The sequence below is a fragment of the Lagopus muta genome, chromosome 3, assembly GCF_023343835.1.
Source record: "Lagopus muta isolate bLagMut1 chromosome 3, bLagMut1 primary, whole genome shotgun sequence".
Taxonomy (NCBI): domain Eukaryota; kingdom Metazoa; phylum Chordata; class Aves; order Galliformes; family Phasianidae; genus Lagopus; species Lagopus muta.
In genome coordinates, this window is record NC_064435.1 from 57,906,021 (window position 1) to 57,925,653 (window position 19,633).

Sequence of the window (19,633 nt, forward strand, 5' to 3'; positions counted from 1 at the left end):
CATGCTTTGCTTCAGTGTTGTTTCAGTGAAAATGTCACATGATGTATTTTATTTTTGTAAAACAGATAGTGAAATGTTGATTGGACTTCTGCTAAATTGGAATCTGAAAAGACTCCATCTTTTCATCCCTCTCACTAGTGAAGTGAAAGACAAACTAATGGTAAAAACAATCAGATAGCAAGTGCCGTTCTGCTGTGTGCGTGCAAGAGTAATGAGATAAGGGTGTGCTTTAATACTCTTGTCCAAAAACATAAGTATTTAATGATATACTCAGGATATAACAGATACAAAGCTAACTTTTCATTGTTCATCCTCAAATAGGGTGACAGTGTAATTTTAACTGTCCAGTGTAATATATCAATATAAGGAAAATATCTGGGAAAGATAAATAGAGAAATACAATGTGCAGAAAACCTGAGATTTCTTTCTTGTCAGAAATGATCCAGAGGAATATAGTGTTTTTTACACTTTATATATATATGTTCATGCCTGGAAGTGATTATTTTGCAGGTAGGGAAGTGAATGTTTGAAGCAGATATCTGGAGTATTATAGAGAGTGTTATAGAGAAATGGAATTCCAGTGCCTGTTGATATATAAATACATCTTTTTTTGCAGTAGGCTCTTGCGGTCTATTTCTTATAGAAAAGTATATAAATGAGAGGGAACAGAAAGCCTTCATTTGTGATTTTTTTAAAGGAAATACTGTTTTCTTCTGTCTTTTCTACCTGTTCGTTACTAAGGTGGCTAAGATACAGTGATCTAATCAGTGCTGAATACATTTGATTTCAAGAGTAGAATTTTTTGATTATTTTGATATGGCTCTCTGTGTGTATTTGAACTTTTAAAGTATAAACGGATCCACTTAAAGCTGAGAGATTTTGAAGGTTGAAAGGTGAAGGAATACAAGTTTGCGCTTTGTTTGGTCTGAAGTGTTTCAGTGTAACAATACTAATGACACCATACAAAACATCTCAGCTAATAGAAGGTTACTTGTTGAAGGGACTTGTTTCAGTACAATGTAAATTACGAAAAGAATCCCATGACAGCATTGTGCGTCTTTCTTGTGATGTATACATGTGGAATTCAGTAGTTGATCTCTGGGTTCTGTAGACTGGTTGAAGGTTCTTTTGTTATTACATACATAAATTTCAGCTTCTTCCTTGATTATGCACGTTGATAAGGAGCCCAACAGGCACTGTTCATGTGTATTTTCATCTTCCTTTAAAAATGTACTACTGTATGTTTCAGGCCACACATTTCCGGTCTCCACTTCTTCAGCAGACAGAAAACCAGGTGTCTTCAGCTACTGCTAATCAGGGACAACAGGCTGTAACTGATGTCATCCAGCAACTCCTTGAGTTATCAGAACCAGGTGCTGTAGAAAATAGCCAGCCTCAACAACCTGGTCAGCAGCTCAACATTGCTGTGGGACTCAACAGAGATATTTTGCAGGTAAGAGCTGTGTATGGTAACAGCTTTACATTTCAATAGTTTTACTCATCATTTTTATTTTGGTGATATTTGGCTTCAGCATTTTCAAGGGTAGCATTCCTTCAGCATTTTCAAATGATTTATTGGTTAAGAAAGAATTGTAAAGATCTATTGAATAGGAATGGAACATGCCAAGATACAGCTTTACATAATATAGCAAAAGGAAGATTGCAGATATTGATTTCATGGCAGAAGAAAGCTGTGGACACACCCATATGTGGATGTTTTGGTTCTTTTTCTTGCCTAGAATCAGCTTGTCGTGCAACCATTGGTAATGATTCCTAGAGTTAATATGGGCTATTTGATTCTTTACTGTCTGTGCAAATTCCTTCCTAGGTTGAGTTTTGTTTAGCCCATCATATGTCCTTGATGTTGGCAGTAGGAAATACTGTGTAGTGTAGTGGAAGAGCTGTAGGGCAGTAGTTCAACTATGTGTTTGTTTTGAAGCCTCCATTGCCTAAAGATGCAAACAGGGTGGAGCAAGTGGAGTGTATTCATCTGTAGCATTGCTGATATCCTGCAAACCTTTAATCTATTCTTACCTAGCCTGTTAAACACCACTTGCATTTCTTTTTTGGAAGACCCATATGTTTTATGTTGCTCTGTTCAGGTTCTGCGTGTTATCTGTACTAAATCTCTAATGCGTGAAAAATTGTATGTAACCATACAGAATTACAACTGTAGTTTTGATAGCTATGTTGAAAAGAAGAGAAAAAGTAATGTTTGAGGCATGAACATTTAGTGTACTACACATATTGTACAAAATAATAAAAAAAAGTTTGTTCCAAGTGATTAAATATTTGTGCCATCCTATTGAAATGAATTCTTGAGGTCTCTAATCCAAGATCTTCTCAGATGCAGTAGCATCCATGGAGGTATCCTCTCTGTTTCTTCTGATGTACGTAAAATGGGTGGTTGCTCTTGCCTCAGTAAAACAATTATCCATGATTTGTTGATAGAGGCTTTTGAGGTTTTCCAGATCTCTTTTTGATGTATCACATCATAGAATCACCAAGGTTGGAAAAGACCTCTGAGATGATCCAGTCCAACTGTCCACCTATCACCAATATTTCCCACTAAACCGTGTCCCTCAATACGGCTAAATATTTCTTGAACACCTCTAGGGTTGGTGTCTCCCTAGCTACCTTTTTCATTATAGCCATCTTCCATTTTCATTATACCAATTATGGCTTCTCTCCAAGTTGATGGGCTTCAAATTTGAATGTTAATGGGAAACTGTTATCTTATGTAGTGGGTATAAGACTTAGCTATATATTCCTGGCAAATGCCTGACTCCATAGAGACTGCTGGCACATTTTTGAAAGGTGAGTCCTTTAATTATATTTGCATTGTACCTTCTGAATAGTCATTTCAGAAAAATTGGTACAAGTGGGGAATGCTTCTATTCTAGTCTGAAGATTTTTATTTTCCCTCATCTAGCAAGCTTTAGAGAATAGTGGATTGTCTTCAATTCCTGTCTCCGCACATTCTACTGACTGCAGCCAAGCTAAGACTCCTGGGACCCAGGATCAGAACACAGATGTCCAGACTCTCTCAAATCATCAGGCTGACTCTAATAATGCAGAACAAGATAAGGAACAAGAGAGCACAGATAAACTGGATAAAAAAGAAAAAAAGGTTATTAAGAAAAAATCGCCATTTTTACCTGGTAATGTTGCTACTGTTTGCTACTTTTTGTGCAGTAAGGACTGCAGTATTTCTGGGGATGTTGATGACTTCATAAAGGGATTTCTCAAAACATATTGTGGATCATCTACGTTATCTAAAATACAGTGTTTGTGTAAGTTATGATTAACGTCATTTATGAATTTCATTAGTTGGCAGAGTAGCAATAAGTAAAGTTATACTATGAAATCTTCCGAAAGTTCTTGGAATAGAAGAGAAAATAGAAGACATAAAATTATAAAATACAAATTTTCCATACCTTTTTCCCCATTGTTCTTTGAGGCTAATTGGGATTTTGTGGTATCTGCTGGAGCAGAGACTTGTTGCAAGCTTTCCTTTTTGTCTTTGGAAGTGAGGCCTCGCATAGGTATAGTGCTGCTGCCTCATATAGGCAATGGCTACTGATACAGTCTGTGAAAGGAGGAGTAAAGATTGGCATTGTGGATAGTGCTTTTGATGAAAAGTATGTTTGGGATGGTAGTACTCATGTGATTATGTCATCGTAGATACAGGTTAATATCCTGCCTCCACACTTTATTTTGTTTGTACAAGTCTATATTCTCTCACAGTGTGCTTCATTGCAGGTTTAGTGTTACGGTTGCTTGGACTTTAAGGTTGCTAGAAGTTCTTTGTTCCAAGTATGGCTGCTGCACTTCAGAGGCTGGCCTGTTGGAGATGGCCAATCGTTTGGCTGTGTCCCTAGTAACTTCATAAATATGTTCATTATGCATTTTTATTTTGCAAGGGATGTAGAAGTTGATCCAGAGTGTAAAAAAAAAAAAAAAAAAAAAAAACCAAAAAAAAACAACCAAACAAAAAGCAAACAAAAAACCCCTCAGCTTGCCCTGCGTAACTGATAAAAATCAGCATTAAATTTTCCCACTGCCTATAACAACTGTTTTATTCTGTGTGTGTAAAGATAACAAATACCTTACTGCAAACAAAAATATGTCTATGCCATACAGTCAAACAGGAGTCTTTATTTGTTACTTTAAAAAAAATAATTGTGCCGGCACAGTTCACATGGTGTGCCTATAAACTGATTTAAATGAGTAAATATCTCATATATTAAACAGTGTATTTGAATTTAAAAGAGAACAAAGACATAATGGTATTCAGAAGCTTCCACTGTCATTGTTTTGTCATTTGTCAGCAGTAGAGGTATGTTGTTGCTTTGTAATAGAATTCTTGGATCATCAAACAACTTTTGTGAGAAATAGCCTTAAATTGCATTCAGAGCAACTCTTAACAGAATTTTATTCCTTTAAAAATGACAAAATTATAGTGCAAGTCTGTAACCTGAAAGTAGTGATTTAGTTGTAAATTTATGTTCTCCATAGCTCTATTGGGCTAAAGTGAAATCCTTCCCTACCTGCCAAACTGTAAGCTCTGCCTTTCATATAATCCAGATGCTGTTTTCAATATTAGTAAATACACATCATGAACTTGATTAGAAATGGAGATAAAAGCAGAACATTGTACTGATAGTTGAGAACTGTGAGGGATTCAGAGGGATTCACGGCTTTACTGAATATTGAGAAGATCCATATAAAATATCCAGTGAATGTCTAATAATTTAACTAGTTTGTGAGTGTGGCTATGATTCTGGAGTTACATTCACTGCAGGATAAATTTGTGTTAAATGTGGTATTTCTAAGTTAACAGGTATATTGGATTGCATTATGCTTATATTCAGAGTGGCCTGTGAACTGTTTCTTGCTATTCTGTGGAGTTACATTTTTAGCTCTGTTTTTCTTCTTTTGCCCTTCATTTTCAATAGCATAAAAATGTTTGAATTTCAACAGGAGTTTCTTGGATTTTGATCTTCTCATTATGGCTCATTGCTATTGAATGTATCTGACAAAGAAGTTAATTATCCTACAGAGTGTTTTTTTTAGTAGCATCTGTAAAATGTTTTCACATTCTTTCAGATTACTCAGTATGATAGTGACAGTACAGTGAAATTCAGAAACAAAAAATGGTTAAAATCCTTCAGTCACAAATGTTTTTATTTTTTTTCCAGGTTCTATACGTGAAGAAAATGGAATAAGGTGGCATGTTTGTCCATACTGCTCTAAAGAATTTAAAAAACCGAGTGATTTAGTGCGTCACATTCGCATTCATACCCATGAGAAGCCATTCAAGTGTCCCCAGTGTTTTCGTGCATTTGCCGTTAAGAGTACTCTCACAGCACACATAAAAACACATACTGGCATTAAAGCTTTCAAGTGCCAATTTTGTATGAAATGCTTTTCCACCTCAGGGAGTTTAAAAGTTCATATACGTCTACATACAGGTAAGGTCTCAAAGCTGCATTTGTGTTTTCTATAATGTGAGTGAGGCCTCAAAGGAAAATACACAATTTTAATTGCTTAATTACAGATGTGCTTACCGTACCATCTACTGTACAGTAAATAACTTCTAGTGTCTTATGATGAACTTGATTTTTTTTCTGTAGCTTTCTAGTGTTTAGTTTTCTGATGAATCAGCTCTTCTTTTAATGTTGATATTGTGAGCGTATTAGATTCTGTGGAATACATAATCAACTCGTACAATTTGGATTCTGATTTAGCTTAGTCAGTTATCTTAATCTGCATATTCTTTTCTCTACAGTCTTCAATAAATTCACTATGCCACTCATGGCCATTTGTTTACTTCCTGTTTTATCTTCTGCTGTAAGATGTATGGTAGTCTTGCTGATTTAGATACTTTAAGAACCTTGCATTGCATACCCTAAAACTTGGGTGCTGATATGATTTTTATTGTTTATATCATATACAATAGCTTCAAGATCTCTTTTTCTGTGGATGGTCTTCTACTTTCTGCATAGATTAAATGAATTTTCCACTCCTGATGAACTGTCTTGTCATTTTCCACTTTTTGTTTTTTATTCATATTGGTACACAGGCTTTCAACCAGCTATCGTGATGTGATACTCATGTAAACAGGAATGAAAGAATTTCATGTTTATATCTGTATACTGTAAAATGCATTTTCTTGCTGAATTCGGAGTTTGTGGCAAAACTTTTCCTGTGTCATTCATTGGTTATATATATTTGGTGTTCACTGTGGTCTTAGTCTGCCTTTAACCCATGAAATATTGAAGTTGAATCCATCTGCAGAACTTTTTTTTTTTACTTTAAAATTGTAAACTTTTGTCTATTGCTTTAAAGTAAACATTTAAGAAATCAGACTCATTCAATCATCCAAAGCACTGTTTGGATTGAAAAATACGTAGTTCAGTGCTTGTGGAGCTTCACCATATAACTGTACCACTACCTCTCAGAAATGGGTATTTGCTGTTTTTTCTCTGTCAGTCACGTTAGGTTTGCTGAATTGGTTAAAGGTTCGTCTTGCCCTCTATGCTGACTTCCTCTTGCATTAAATATTCTGCCCAGTAGTTTCATTTGAAATTTCTTATTTATTGTATTATGAAGAACAGTACATTCTTGTGCATATTTTTCCATTTATGATTTTCTTTGTGGTGTACCCAGTCATGTTTTCAAGCCTTGTAAATTCAAGATTTCTTCTTGGGCAGAAGTTGAATGCATCAGCTTTGCCTGTCTCTATAACTTACCAAGTTCTCCAGTATATATTCCAAGAGCAAGTGCCCAAATCTGAATATTCTGTTCAAAATGCTACTGGATTTTGTAGTGAAAAAGTCTCACTTCAAAAATTGTCGTTGGCATGCTTGCTTGACTGCCATCTAACACTGTTGACATTGTCAGAGACTGATACAGAATTTCTTTAACTATTACATCTCCATTCATGTTTTTTGTCCTATAACATTTCATTTGTCTTTTTCTCACAGTTGTCAGTGGGTTGTTTTGGAAGGATATTTGACCAAAGCAATTCTTTGATAGCTTCCAGCAACCTTTGAAAAACTGCTGTCGCTTCTTTTTCCCAACAATAAGCTTGCTTGAAGTGTTAGAACCAGTTAGTAACTTGACAGTTTTATATTTGCTGTTGATTACATTTTATTGATCTCCTCTGAAAACATATTTAACAGTGAACTCTCAGACGGAAACCAAAACAGAAAATAGAGAAAAGAGAATCTATATCCCCAAACTGCATTTCTGGGAAGATGGAAATAAAATTTGAAACTAATTTTTTTTAAATCTCTTGCAGGTGTTAGGCCTTTTGCTTGTCCTCACTGTGACAAGAAGTTTAGAACGTCTGGCCACAGGAAAACTCATATTGCTTCACATTTTAAACATAGTGAACTAAGAAAGATGCGACATCAACGTAAACCTGCAAAAGTTCGAGTAGGAAAGACGAGTGTTCCTGTACCAGATATCCCTTTGCAGGAGCCCATACTCATCACTGATTTAGGTAAAGAGTCAGTAAACCTCTGCCTGCTTGTAAACATGAAATATAGAATATATAGAAAATAGAGGTCACAGTTGAGTAAAGCAAATGCAGTCAGGCTTTAATGAGAAGGATGTGCTTTGAAGTAAGTAATCAGAAATCAGGCTTCAACTAAATGCGGTATTTCATAGTTTGCTTACATTAGAACTCTTCTGTCTTTTCAGAATTACAGAGTCTTTTTTATTTATGCAGGAACTGTATAAGCCTTACGAATAAGAAATATATTAATTTTTACATTATGTAAGTTAGAGCATTTTAACTATTTCTAGATCCTCGTTATTGAAAAGATGATGTACAATTAATATCCTAGGTTTTTCTTGAGCTCATCACATTTATTCTAATTACTGTATTAAATGAGTCAGTATTACATGATTTTAGTACATTTAGTATAATTATGATCCTCTGCTGAATTAGTGGTAATATTTCAATAAGAGGCAGAATAATTCTTGAGCATGCTATAGATAATCGATGTAGTTATTTTAGTTCTATTGTAGAGTAATTGTTACATTACATAAAACCACTTTTTGGAACAAGATGTCTCACATCTCAATTAAGATAATATATTACCTAGCAGAGGTCAATGCAGTGGGCAGGATCTTTACTCTTTATTGGTTTTTGACTCGGTAGTATTTTAACCCCTGCTTTGTCTATTGTGTAGTTGTCTTAATATGGTGTTCTACCATATAGATAATAGATCTATCCTAAAATCTTTATCTCTCTGTAAAATTCCTTTTGCTTACATTGCAAGAATTACTGTATGCAAGAGTAATTGTTACTTGAAGAAAACTTCTTGTTATAGTGCTAAGGTAGCTGACTAGGCAATTCTGCTTTACTAACAATTGGAGTTGTTACTAGTAAAGAGGGAGGATCCCATTGGATGAAGTGATGACTCTGTAATTGAGTTTCAAATTTTTTGTGGTAGCAGAACTGCCAGTAAAACTTTGAAACCTGGAAAACAGAGTTCAGGCAGCACAAGAAACTAGTGAGATGCCCTTGGAGTCTGCTGTTGAAGGTACTGGGGTTCACATATGCTGATCATGCTTTAAGAGCACTCTCTTCAGAGTGTATGTGGCAGACAATTCCAAAGTACTAGAGGTAAACTAAATGTGTCTTGACTGGATTCTAGAGTTCAGATGTGAACGGAATATGTATGAATACTGGAAGCAAGGTCAGTTATGTGGGAGAACTACAGAAATGTTGTTTGACATTGTGGGAAGAAAATCCATGCAGCCAAAACTCATGCTTTGTCTACAAGTACATAATACATGGGTAAACAATTGGTTGTGTTCGAAGGATTATAGTAAATGGTGTTAAGGAAAGCTGTTGGCCTGTCACTAGTGGGTTTCCCCAGGATTCCACTTTAGAGGCAGTTCTCCTTAGTGTTTTCACAAATGATTTGGACACAGGAGTCAAATGTATCCCAAGCAAGTTTGCAGATGATACTAAATTAGAAGGAGCTGATGCCTCCTTAAGGTAGAGAGGCCTTACAGAGAGACCTTGATAGATTAGAGCTGGGCCAGGTAAGGCACTTATCAGCCTTGTGAAATTTAATGAGCAAATGCCAGATTCTGCACCTGGGTTGGAGTAATCCTGCTTGTATGTACAGATTGAGAGACGAGACTGGAGATCATCTCTGTGGAAAAGAATCTGGGAGTTCTGGTTAATGGCAAGTTGAATATGAGCCAGCCTTGTCTCCTGGCATCCGAAAGGGTCAGCCGTACCCTGGGGTGCATCAGGCCTAGCGCTACCAGCCAGATGTAGGAAGAGATTGTCCTGCTCTGTCTTAGTGCAGTCTCACCTTGAGCACTGAATGCAGGTTTGGGTGCCACAATATAAAAGGGATGTAAAACTATTAGAGAGTGTCCAAGGGAGAGCAAGAGGTATGAGGAATAGCTGAGGTCACGTGATTGGTTCAGCCTAGAGAAAGCAGAAGGAAAGTCTTATGTCAGGCTATAACTTCCTCACTATGGAAGCAGAGCAACAGGTGGTTATAGTGATAGGACCTGGGGGAACAAGTCACTCTTGTTTTGATGTTGTCATCTCTCTCATTTCCTCTCTTTATCTTTTCAATTATATTTGAAAGAAAGTCAGCAGAAACCCACTGGACTTCCGTTTCTGAATATGAAGCGGTCTGAAAATGGGTTTTGTTTGCTTATTATTAAGTATCATAAATGGATCTTTTGCTATTTTATTGAAAATCTGTTTGTTAGTCTTTCGTGCTGGTGTTGTGATGAGTATTTTTGTGTTCAGATGCATGAGTGATGGTAAGTTCGTGAGAGAACTGTGCTATTGTCCATGTTTTGTCACAGCATTTGGAATGATGGGCTTCTGTTGTCTATGTCTGAGACAGAATACTCTTGTATCAGTGGTTGGATGTTTATTAGCAGAAACTCTTAACTGGTTTTCCAGAACTATGCTTTTAACTGACTTCAGAGTACAGTGCATAACAAGTTTTATATATGTCATGACAAACTGTAATAGACCAAATGCTTTTTAAGTATTTGACAAGATACATATTTGGTACTTGACTGAATGTGAAGCATCTATTGGGCGGTGAATTCTTAACCGTTGACTTTCTTGAAAGTTGGTGTGTTGGATACTCCTGAGGCTCAATATAATGAGGTTGACCTAGTGATAATTTGTATCTATAAGATAGCACACATGATACAATGTGTATAATGCTAGATAGATACATGCAAACCTTTTAAATAGGTGATGAAGATGTGCTATTTCTACCATATACTAGCATACTAAAAGTCTAGCCATTGTTATTTTCCAAATACTACCTTTTTAGATAACTGCAAATATCTCTAACAATTATTTGTTCCTTTTTGTGTGTGTGTTTTTTATGCAGGTCTTATCCAACCAATTCCAAGGAATAGCCAGTTCTTCCAAAATTATTTTAACAGTAATTTTGTGAATGATGCAGACAGACCGTACAAATGTTTTTATTGCCATCGAGCCTATAAAAAATCTTGTCATCTTAAACAACATATCAGGTAAAACAAACACAAAGGAGAAAGGAAATATACAAACCAGTTCTTAATGAAAAGCATGAAATTTACAGGGTGCTCTGAAAAAGAGAAGCTTGAAGAGGCTGTTTTTGTTTTTATTGTCTTTTAAGGAGTGAACCAAGGATAAGTGATTTTTCTGGTAGTGTTGAAAGAGATTTTGGAATAACTTGTGTCTGCATGTAATCCTGGCAGTACACATGGTTGTGTTTGCTATGCAGCTCATTAACAGAATCACACAGAATCAGAGAATGGCCGGGATTGGAAGGGACACTTGAAGTCTTTTTTTTACTGAATGATTTGCAGAAAATTGCAGGCGTTACATGCAAATTCTTATAATAGTTTTTAATAGCACACTCCAGATAATTTGCTTTGTATGGAACTGCTGTTATTTGGGAAGGAAATCAGCTTTTCATTCTGTGTCCATTTTTTAAATGTATTAAGTCTAAAAATGTAAGTTTGTAGAGCAGTTGAGCATACTTTTTTGGGGTCATTTTGTTGCTTGAAATTCTGTATAAGTTCATAGAGTGGGTGTTCGTTACAACCATAAAATCATAAAGTTGTAGAAAAACTACAGTTGAAGGAGAACCAATGGTAGTAACTAATCCAACTCTGTGTTAAAAAGGAATGGATAGCTTCTAAGTTAGATCAAATTGCTCCAAGCCATCTGGCAAAGTTTTATAGCCCACAGCCTCTGCCATTAGTCAGGTTATCAAGCACTGCTTCCTGTTCTGTAATCTATGAATAACTGAAGAAAAAAATATGGGAAGGGGAAGATTACTATGATTTAAGTAAAGAATGTTTTATTCTGAACTTCTGTGGACACGATTTTAGCTAAAATGAACAAATTACATGTGAATGGTAATATCTTAATCTAAAGAGTATATTTGTTTCAACACAAATTTTTTTTAATTCAGGCAAGTCTGACAAGAAAGCGCTACTTCTAGCTCTGCCATTGATGGTATGCAGGGCATATATAAATTATTAAAGCTTTAATATCCAGATTTTTTTTTAACTGAGCCTGCTTCCATGCATGCAGCAGTTGCCTTAGTGTCTGTATTTTACTTTTTTTTTTTTTAATATCTTACTGTCTCTTAGAATCAAGCAAATTAACTTTTACTTTCTCTTAAAAAGGTCGCATACTGGTGAAAAGCCCTTTAAGTGCTCTCAGTGTGGAAGAGGTTTTGTGTCAGCAGGAGTTCTGAAAGCACATATTAGAACACATACTGGACTGAAAGCTTTTAAGTGTCTTATATGCAACGGGGCCTTCACTACTGGTGGTAGCCTCAGGCGGCACATGGGGATCCATAATGACCTTCGGCCGTATATGTGTCCGTATTGTCAAAAAACATTCAAAACCTCATTAAACTGTAAAAAACATATGAAGACTCATAGGTATGTTTATGATTTTTGTATGTATCCTTCAACAGTCCTTCCTTAAAAATATTTTGAAAGGCGATTTAGTAATTGCTAATAATCAAAAAGGATACTTATGGGTAACTGATGTAGATTATTGTGTATAATAAAAATTCTGACAAATAGTGTCTAAGCCATAAAAAGACTTTCGTGCCTTTCATTGCAGGTATGAACTTGCACAGCAACTTCAGCAACATCAGCAGTCTACTTCAATAGATGATTCTACAGTAGATCAACAGAGCATTCATGTTTCTGCACAGATGCAAGTAGAGATTGAAAGTGATGAGCTGCAGCAGTCAGAAGCTGTTGCAACAGATCAGCAAGCAATTTTAGAGTTAGACCAGCAGCCAGTAGGAGGCACAGAAGAAACAGCGCTTGAACAACAATTGGCTGATCAACCTTTAGAGCAAGATGAGGGTGAGTATATGAAAATAACCAGAGCAGTAAAGGGAGTAAAAGCTCACAACTTGATATATTATACAGTTTAGGTATGCTGTTAAAAAGGTAGTGTATATTAAACTTAGTAAAATTTATCTGCATCAAATAAAATTACTAAATACATAGGAAAAAAATACTAACGTAAAACTTGTGCATATCTCATATTTTTATTTGGTGTTTTTCATTGTGTAATTGGTTAGTAATTACTAAAGCCTGCAATAATCAAAGGTTTATATATGTATTCAGCTAATTTTTTTTAGTTTTAGTAGAGGAAAAGTTTGGATTACTATAAAATTCTTAGGAACAGATGAATTGTCTTGTTAATTACATCTTTTTTTTTTTTCTATTTTTGTTTTCCATCGAATTCCCTTCTCTCCCCCATTTCAGATAGATTTGTGACATCGCAGCATGCTTTACAGGAAAACATGACTCAATTTGAGCAACAATCTATAACACAGCAGTCATTTGATCAACAGAGCTTATCACAAGGTTAGTAATAAATAAAAATTTTATAAAGCTTTTGAAAGTAATCTTTATAAATTTTATTCTGCTGCATAGCTATCATAAGGCATTTTGAAACAGCATCCACAATTGAAGTAACTGCAATATAAGAAACCTTGCAGAAGCATTTTCTTAAATTACTGTTTTGAAGCCATATCTGGTAGAATATTTTGAATACTTAAATATAATTAGCTTTTCCTTTTATGGGCTGATATTTAGCCATAAAATTATGAAATTTATAGTCAGGCATTTTATATTCCTTCCATGATTCTGTTTGTAATTACTGTGAAAGCTCTAGCTGTACTTGTTCAGAACCTGAGATGATCAGAAGCAGTCTAAGATTTGACTGAGTAGTTGCTGAGATTCATTATAGAAAAAGTGTAAAATATATAATCATGTAAAAAAATCAGTTTCACCTAATAACAGCAATTCCCTTTGTATTCCTATAAAGCTGCATGCATGACAAATGAAGAGATCTTAAACACTTGGAAACTTCTTTGTTTTAGCTATAAAATACTCAGAAATGTGCATAAGGAATGCTTATGCGTTATGAAGAAATTACTGTGTTGCTTTGCTTTTTGCTGTTGGCTCTGTTGAGTTGGTGCTTGTATGAAGATAGTAGTTTTTTGGTTGGGGAAGGATGTTAAGTTTACAGAGTTTTATTTGTTTCTGACTGGTAACTGGTAATCAGTAGTTGATATCCCTGCTGGCTAAATTTCTCTATTCTTCATTTCATTCCCTCTTGAATTGTATGGAGCCTTTCATAAAAATATAATCTATTGCTAAGTTGCATGGAATTGTGAAGAAATAGGATAATTTGTTGCAGATTTCAATTCTCTAGGTTATGCTACTCCGTGTGTAACTGAGAAAATAGATTATGCTCCTCTTTTATTAAGCAGGACTGAAACAGATTCTATTAAAACCCTATAGATTATTATAAATTACCTTTTACAGCTATCCCAATGAGCAATAAGAGATACAGAATAAAGGTGAAAACTTTCACCATCAGTGTTACTTTCAGTGTGGTGGTGGTTTTTTTTCTTTTGGATTTGTACTGTTCTTTTGAATTTATAAAAAACATTATTTAAACCTTGTTTTGTTATTTTAGACTTCAGTTCCAAGCGTGTTTATCTTCTTCTTTAAGTAAGTGTTGAATACTTTATGCTTTTTTCAGGAAAGGAAAGTGTTCTAGATCCTACAAAACAATTCTTTCATCAGAAATATAGGCTGATCATCAGCACAATTATAATATTGGTACTGGAGAATCAAAACGTGTTTTTTTTTTCCTAAAGCTCATTTGTATAAGATGTTTCCTGTTCTACTTGGAATCTCATCCACAGATTCTCAACTCTTTGAAGTTTCCTTGAAGATCCTGGAGCCCTACAAAATTTTTGAATTTCAGGTAGGTAAGCATTTGCGCGGATGCATGCGTTAAATTGGTCGACCCTCTCCCTATGTCTGCATCTGTGCTTCATGCTCCTATTTTCTTTTTCCTATCAGCTAGACAGATCATTCAAGTTCTTGACTTTTTTTTTTTAATTTTCTTGGCATTTTTAGGCTGTATTCTTATTAAAATATTTTGGCTCAGTGTTTATTAATAGAACAGCATCAGAGTTCCTAGAAAATCTTCAGGTTTTATTTTTATTGTTTGTTAATCTTAAAGAAAAGGGGAATACATGCATTTCATACAGATGGCTGATGCGTAGGTCTGCGTGGACTTCTCAGAACTTGTTCTTTCTTTCAGGTTTGTTTGCAGTACTTCTACAGAATTTTTGGTTTGTTGAGATAGAGTTTCTTCTTAATATGTTCAGACTTGTTAAGAAGTATATTTTGAGTGCGCTTCTGATTTCATCTGGGATTTGTTTTAGGTAGTTTTGAAGGACAGTAAAAGCACAGCAGTGTTCTGTCTGGTCTTACATATCCAGGTATCCTCATTTTTAGTGAGGTCAGAACAACTGAATAGATCTTTTTATCAGGACGTGTCTTTGGGTTGTTGAACATCATCTGTCACCAAACATGTTTTCATATAGATTATGTCACCCTTTCTTCCTTTGAAGTCTCCCTGGAAGCATGGTTGAATGTTAATAATTAAATTAGTGGTAACGGGGGGAGTGTTTTTGAAATACTACAAGAATTTCAAATACTATTATTCTGTAGCCCATGTGAATACGCCCTTGCCACCAGACTGCTGTTCTGCTTTCTTAAGAACTTGATTTACAGTCTTAGGACTTGGTACTCCTGCTCTTTGAGTAACTGTTTACACATGGATTCCAATGGATGCTGCTCTCTTGGTTCTAAAAGTTGCCTAAGTAGCAAACTTGCAGAACATTTGATTGCTAGTCACTGATCTCCACAGGGATCAACAAGTGCATGTAGATGCATTTGTGATACTAGAATTTACATGACCAGTCAGTTCAGGAAACAAAGACTTTGAGTTGTCAGTGCGAACCAAGATAGTGTATTTTCTATGAACCATTATACAGTTTGATTTCTGATTCTGCTCATAAACTGATTTACAGAATATTCTATATTTTCAGTAAATTCTGTCAGTGTAGAAGAGAGTAGGTTGGGTGATGTTACAAATTACATTGCAATTGATGACTTACACTGAACATAAAAGGTCTTTCGAAGTTTAGGAGACTTGTATGAGACTCCTGTTATTAACTTTGGTGCCAAAGTTGTTTTCTGTTCTTTGCTTGGCAAAAAAAGGTTAGGCAAAAGTTTGAGGGAAATGATAGGTATTGATGGGAAATAAGAGCAGAAATTAAAGGCTCTAGTTATACTTCTGTCTCCTCAGACTTTTAAAGTTGTTCTGTAAAAATGGTGTGGTGGTGGCAATTGTCATCCACATATTCAGAGTTGTCAGATCCTTTCAAATTTTGAGTGGACATTGACCTTCAGCCTAGGTGCTGAGCAACATGATGTGTATGTATTCCTGTTAAACATTTGGTTTGTATTTATCCCTGATCTGCTTTCAGAAGTAGTATTTCTTTCTTCAGTTTGTCCCAAAATAACTCCAAGTTCAGAACTTTGCTTCCTAAACACTTTGGGAATTTTTTAAATCTCTGGATAAAAATTGATATGGAAAACGACAATTATTAAAACAATTTAAGTGGGTATTGGGTAAAATAGCTTTTTTCCTTCTTTGTTAGTAAAAAATAGTGAATAGATGAAAGTATACGTATTTTTTTAGGTTGTTGTTTCTTTTTACATTTGATAGTTATGTCCATTTCTGTATGGAGGGTACGAAAGTGGCATCTTTTTTCCCCTAGTTTCTTGAGGCCTTTTTTGTGCGTGTATTCTTACCAAATGCAGCAAAAATACTACTTTTCCATAACAATGCTTCTAACATTTTGTTTGAAAACAGCAGTTAGTGGCCATCTAATGACCATAAAGCTTTTCATGGCTGTTCTTCATACTACTCTTGGTTTGTCATTTCACTAAGTGTAGTTCAGCTACAAGATTTAGTCTCTAGAATCTTTTTATTTCCTATAATCTTGGTAGTTATAAGAGAGAATCTAATACATGAGTTGCAGCATTAGGTTTTGTTCTAAATCACTACCTAACTAATGATGCTTTCAAGATTGGTTTACATTTGTGACTTTTCATTCTATGGTATAAGCAGTAGCACATAAGTAGATTACTTTTCTCTATAGACAGGTGTTCTTTTGCTGTGAAAAATATCTTTTGGGGCAACTTCTGATTATACTTAACGCATCCCAGTGTTTGATATTCTGTAATTCAAAACATTCTCCAAGCGTTGCTTTTTTGGCCTCTGGTGCTGTGATGATCTGATATGGGTTTGTTTCTACCCTGTTTTCATAACCTTCACCCTTTTTGTCCATTGAAGGCAAACTGCACAGAAATAAGAAAATTACTACCCTTATTAATTATGAATACCTGTGGTTTCTCCTTTTTCCCCTGCATAACATTTACTTGTCTATTCATATACGTTAAAAGTATTAGAGCTTGGAAGGGCTGATAAAAGAGTGTGTCTATTAGTATAAAAAATTGCAATCTGAGCTATATTTCCCTGGCTTTGAATGAGTTATGCAGTCCATTCATTTGTTCGTTTAGAAGACAAGATAATAAAGATCTGATGTTCTAGAAGAACAAAACTAAATAAATGTCAGATCTTTGTACTGGAAATGTGAATGAAAATGTTAATTTTTACTTTGCAGTTTGCCTTTGAGAGGCCATACTTTACTATTATCTAAAGAGTGGGAATATGTGGAGGAGATCCAAAGTAGGAGACAGTGGGGTTACTTTATCAGAAACTGGAGTTCTCCTATTGGGTCATCTCCTCCACTCACCCGCCATCCTCCCCACTGAGCTTTGCATCCTTGTGATCGGCTTCCAGTGTAGTTAAGGGAGCGTGGTACCAACGTGGATAAAGGGAGATGGGTCAACCTGTTTGACACATGCATGCTTACATACAAGAAATTCAAAATTTCAATGGCTCTAAGGTAATTGTGGCACCCTGAAGAAACTTCAAACAGTGTTTTTCTGTGGAGGAGATTGTCCAATAGAATTCCAGCTAATGGTAAGTAACCCAATTACACAATTATGCCAACAACAGTTGTGTATTTTGCCACTCAGCAGTGAAGAATATAAGATGAGTATTACTGTGTGGTAATACTATTTTATCTATTTTGAAGGTAGTCTTCAATAAATGTGATGTTATTCAGAGTTCAATTCAGTGTATTTTCTGGTCTTGTGATTTTATATTTCTGGCAGGGTTTGCAGTTAATGAGAGCTACAATCAACAGACTCAGTTTCCAGCTGTTCAGCAGCTGCAGGATTCAAGCACACTTGAATCTCAGGCTCTTTCAACAAGTTACCATCCACCATCCCTTCTTCAAGTTCCTAATACAGACGCTATTAATGTAGTAAGTACTGCTAGATGGCACTGTGTTGGGCTCAGTGAGGATTTTCTTGTGAGTTCTTCATAAATAATTATGTGAACTGAGAAATTGGGAAAGTTTCAAATCTTTCCTAGGTTGCTTATGTTAAAATGCTGGGAAAAAGGGAGTGTGGCTTGTAATTAGTTCTTGTTTCATCAAGAATTGTACACTTTGCTCAAGACTTTTTACTTCATAGCATTATATCCTTTTAAATCATAAATCTGGAACTAAGGAACCCCTATGAGTCTTCTCATGTGACTTAGTGTTATAAAATATCTTGCATTATTGCATTGTATTATTTCGTAATTCCTAAATTATTAAAGGTAGGATCAAGTAATAAAAGCATTACAAATATATGTCATCATTCACTGAGGTTACATAGTACGTTATTCTTTCATGGTTCTCATCTGGTTAAGTTTGTAAAGCAGATCAGTTGCTTAAAAAAACTTTGCAGTTTAAATTTCGCATTTTATTATAGTAACAGCAGATAGCATGAAGGCCATATCTAGTAATGGGAACTGTCTTTACCATACTGAACTGCATGAATTAAAGCTCTTTTATGCTTTTTGGTAAAAGACAAAATCCAGTCAAGGAAGTGAGGTGGGTTTTCAGATCTGAAAAAGTTGGAGTAAGTTCAGTCTCTGAAGTTTTCTTCAAACATTACAACATGTTTTGCTGGAGGGTTTTTCTGTAGTTGTTTCTCAGAGGAAAAACTTCTCCAGAAAGTACTGAAGACTGTCAGTACTAATGGGTGTTTTGCTGCTCAGTGTAGGTCTTCTATTGCTTAGTAAGTCTACTTTAGGGTTAAATTTAATCCTTCAAACACCATAAAATTTAGGAAAATGTGAGCCTTTTTTTTTCTAGACTTGTAAGAAGGTATAAGTGCACCTTTGACAGTTTATTCTGACTCAGTAGATGTATGTTTTTCAGCTTTTCCCTATGAAAGAGTTAAGGTATTGCACTGCACTCAGTTCCTTGTCATGAATTTGTGAAAGAATAGATCTCTGGCTTTGTGTTTACTTCTGTAAATGCTTTAATTTTCCTTGCCTACTTGCATGGCTTTGTAGTAGTAATTTGTTGTGAAATTTACTTGAGGCTTTGATTTCTAGACTACTCGCTTGATACAAGATCAGTCATCACAAGAAGAGCTTGAATTGCATACCCAAAGGCCTCATTTTCTTGAGGACAGTGAAGATCAAAGCAGGCGTTCATATAGGTTTGTTATACTTTACTTTTAGGTTCAGCCATAGAATTTCCTGGATGTCTTATGGCCACTAACTGTATGCAACTAATAATTTTGTTTTAATAGATGTGAATATTGCAACAAGGGTTTTAAGAAATCCAGCCATTTGAAACAACATGTACGATCGCATACTGGTGAGAAGCCTTATAAATGCCAACTATGTGGCCGTGGCTTTGTTTCCTCAGGAGTTCTTAAGTCACATGAAAAGACTCATACAGGTAACAGAGTATGCCAGCTCTACATTTTCTTAAGTCAGAGTGTTTACTATACCCAAACTTGTGTAAGTAAACAGAACAACTGCATGTTACTTACTTGTTTCTGTTACTTTAAGGAGTTAAAGCATTCAGCTGTAGCATTTGCAATACATCCTTCACAACTAATGGCAGCCTTACAAGGCACATGGCAACTCACATGAGCATGAAGCCTTACAAGTGCCCATTCTGTGATGAAAGCTTTCGAACAACTGTTCACTGCAAAAAGCATATGAAAAAACATCAAGCAGTCTCCTCAGCTGTAGCATCAGCTACAGAAACAGGAGGGGGAGGTAATTTCATTTTTACTCTTATAGTCCTTA

General features: G+C 35.4%; 1 protein-coding gene across 4 annotated transcripts in view; it reads left to right on the forward strand.

Annotated features, from left to right (window-relative positions):
• ZNF236 (zinc finger protein 236) overlaps positions 1–19,633 on the forward strand; it is a 67,429-nt gene that overhangs the window by 23,431 nt on the left and 24,365 nt on the right. For all 4 annotated transcript variants that reach the window (XM_048939225.1, XM_048939226.1, XM_048939223.1 and 1 more), the window contains exons 9-20: positions 1,250–1,453; positions 2,933–3,161; positions 5,202–5,474; positions 7,307–7,510; positions 10,401–10,545; positions 11,692–11,952; positions 12,140–12,390; positions 12,799–12,900; positions 17,650–17,801; positions 18,926–19,032; positions 19,126–19,277; positions 19,391–19,603. In XM_048939225.1, the coding sequence (XP_048795182.1) occupies positions 1,250–1,453; positions 2,933–3,161; positions 5,202–5,474; positions 7,307–7,510; positions 10,401–10,545; positions 11,692–11,952; positions 12,140–12,390; positions 12,799–12,900; positions 17,650–17,801; positions 18,926–19,032; positions 19,126–19,277; positions 19,391–19,603 (2,293 nt within the window). The remainder of the gene's footprint in view (positions 1–1,249; positions 1,454–2,932; positions 3,162–5,201; positions 5,475–7,306; positions 7,511–10,400; positions 10,546–11,691; positions 11,953–12,139; positions 12,391–12,798; positions 12,901–17,649; positions 17,802–18,925; positions 19,033–19,125; positions 19,278–19,390; positions 19,604–19,633) is intronic.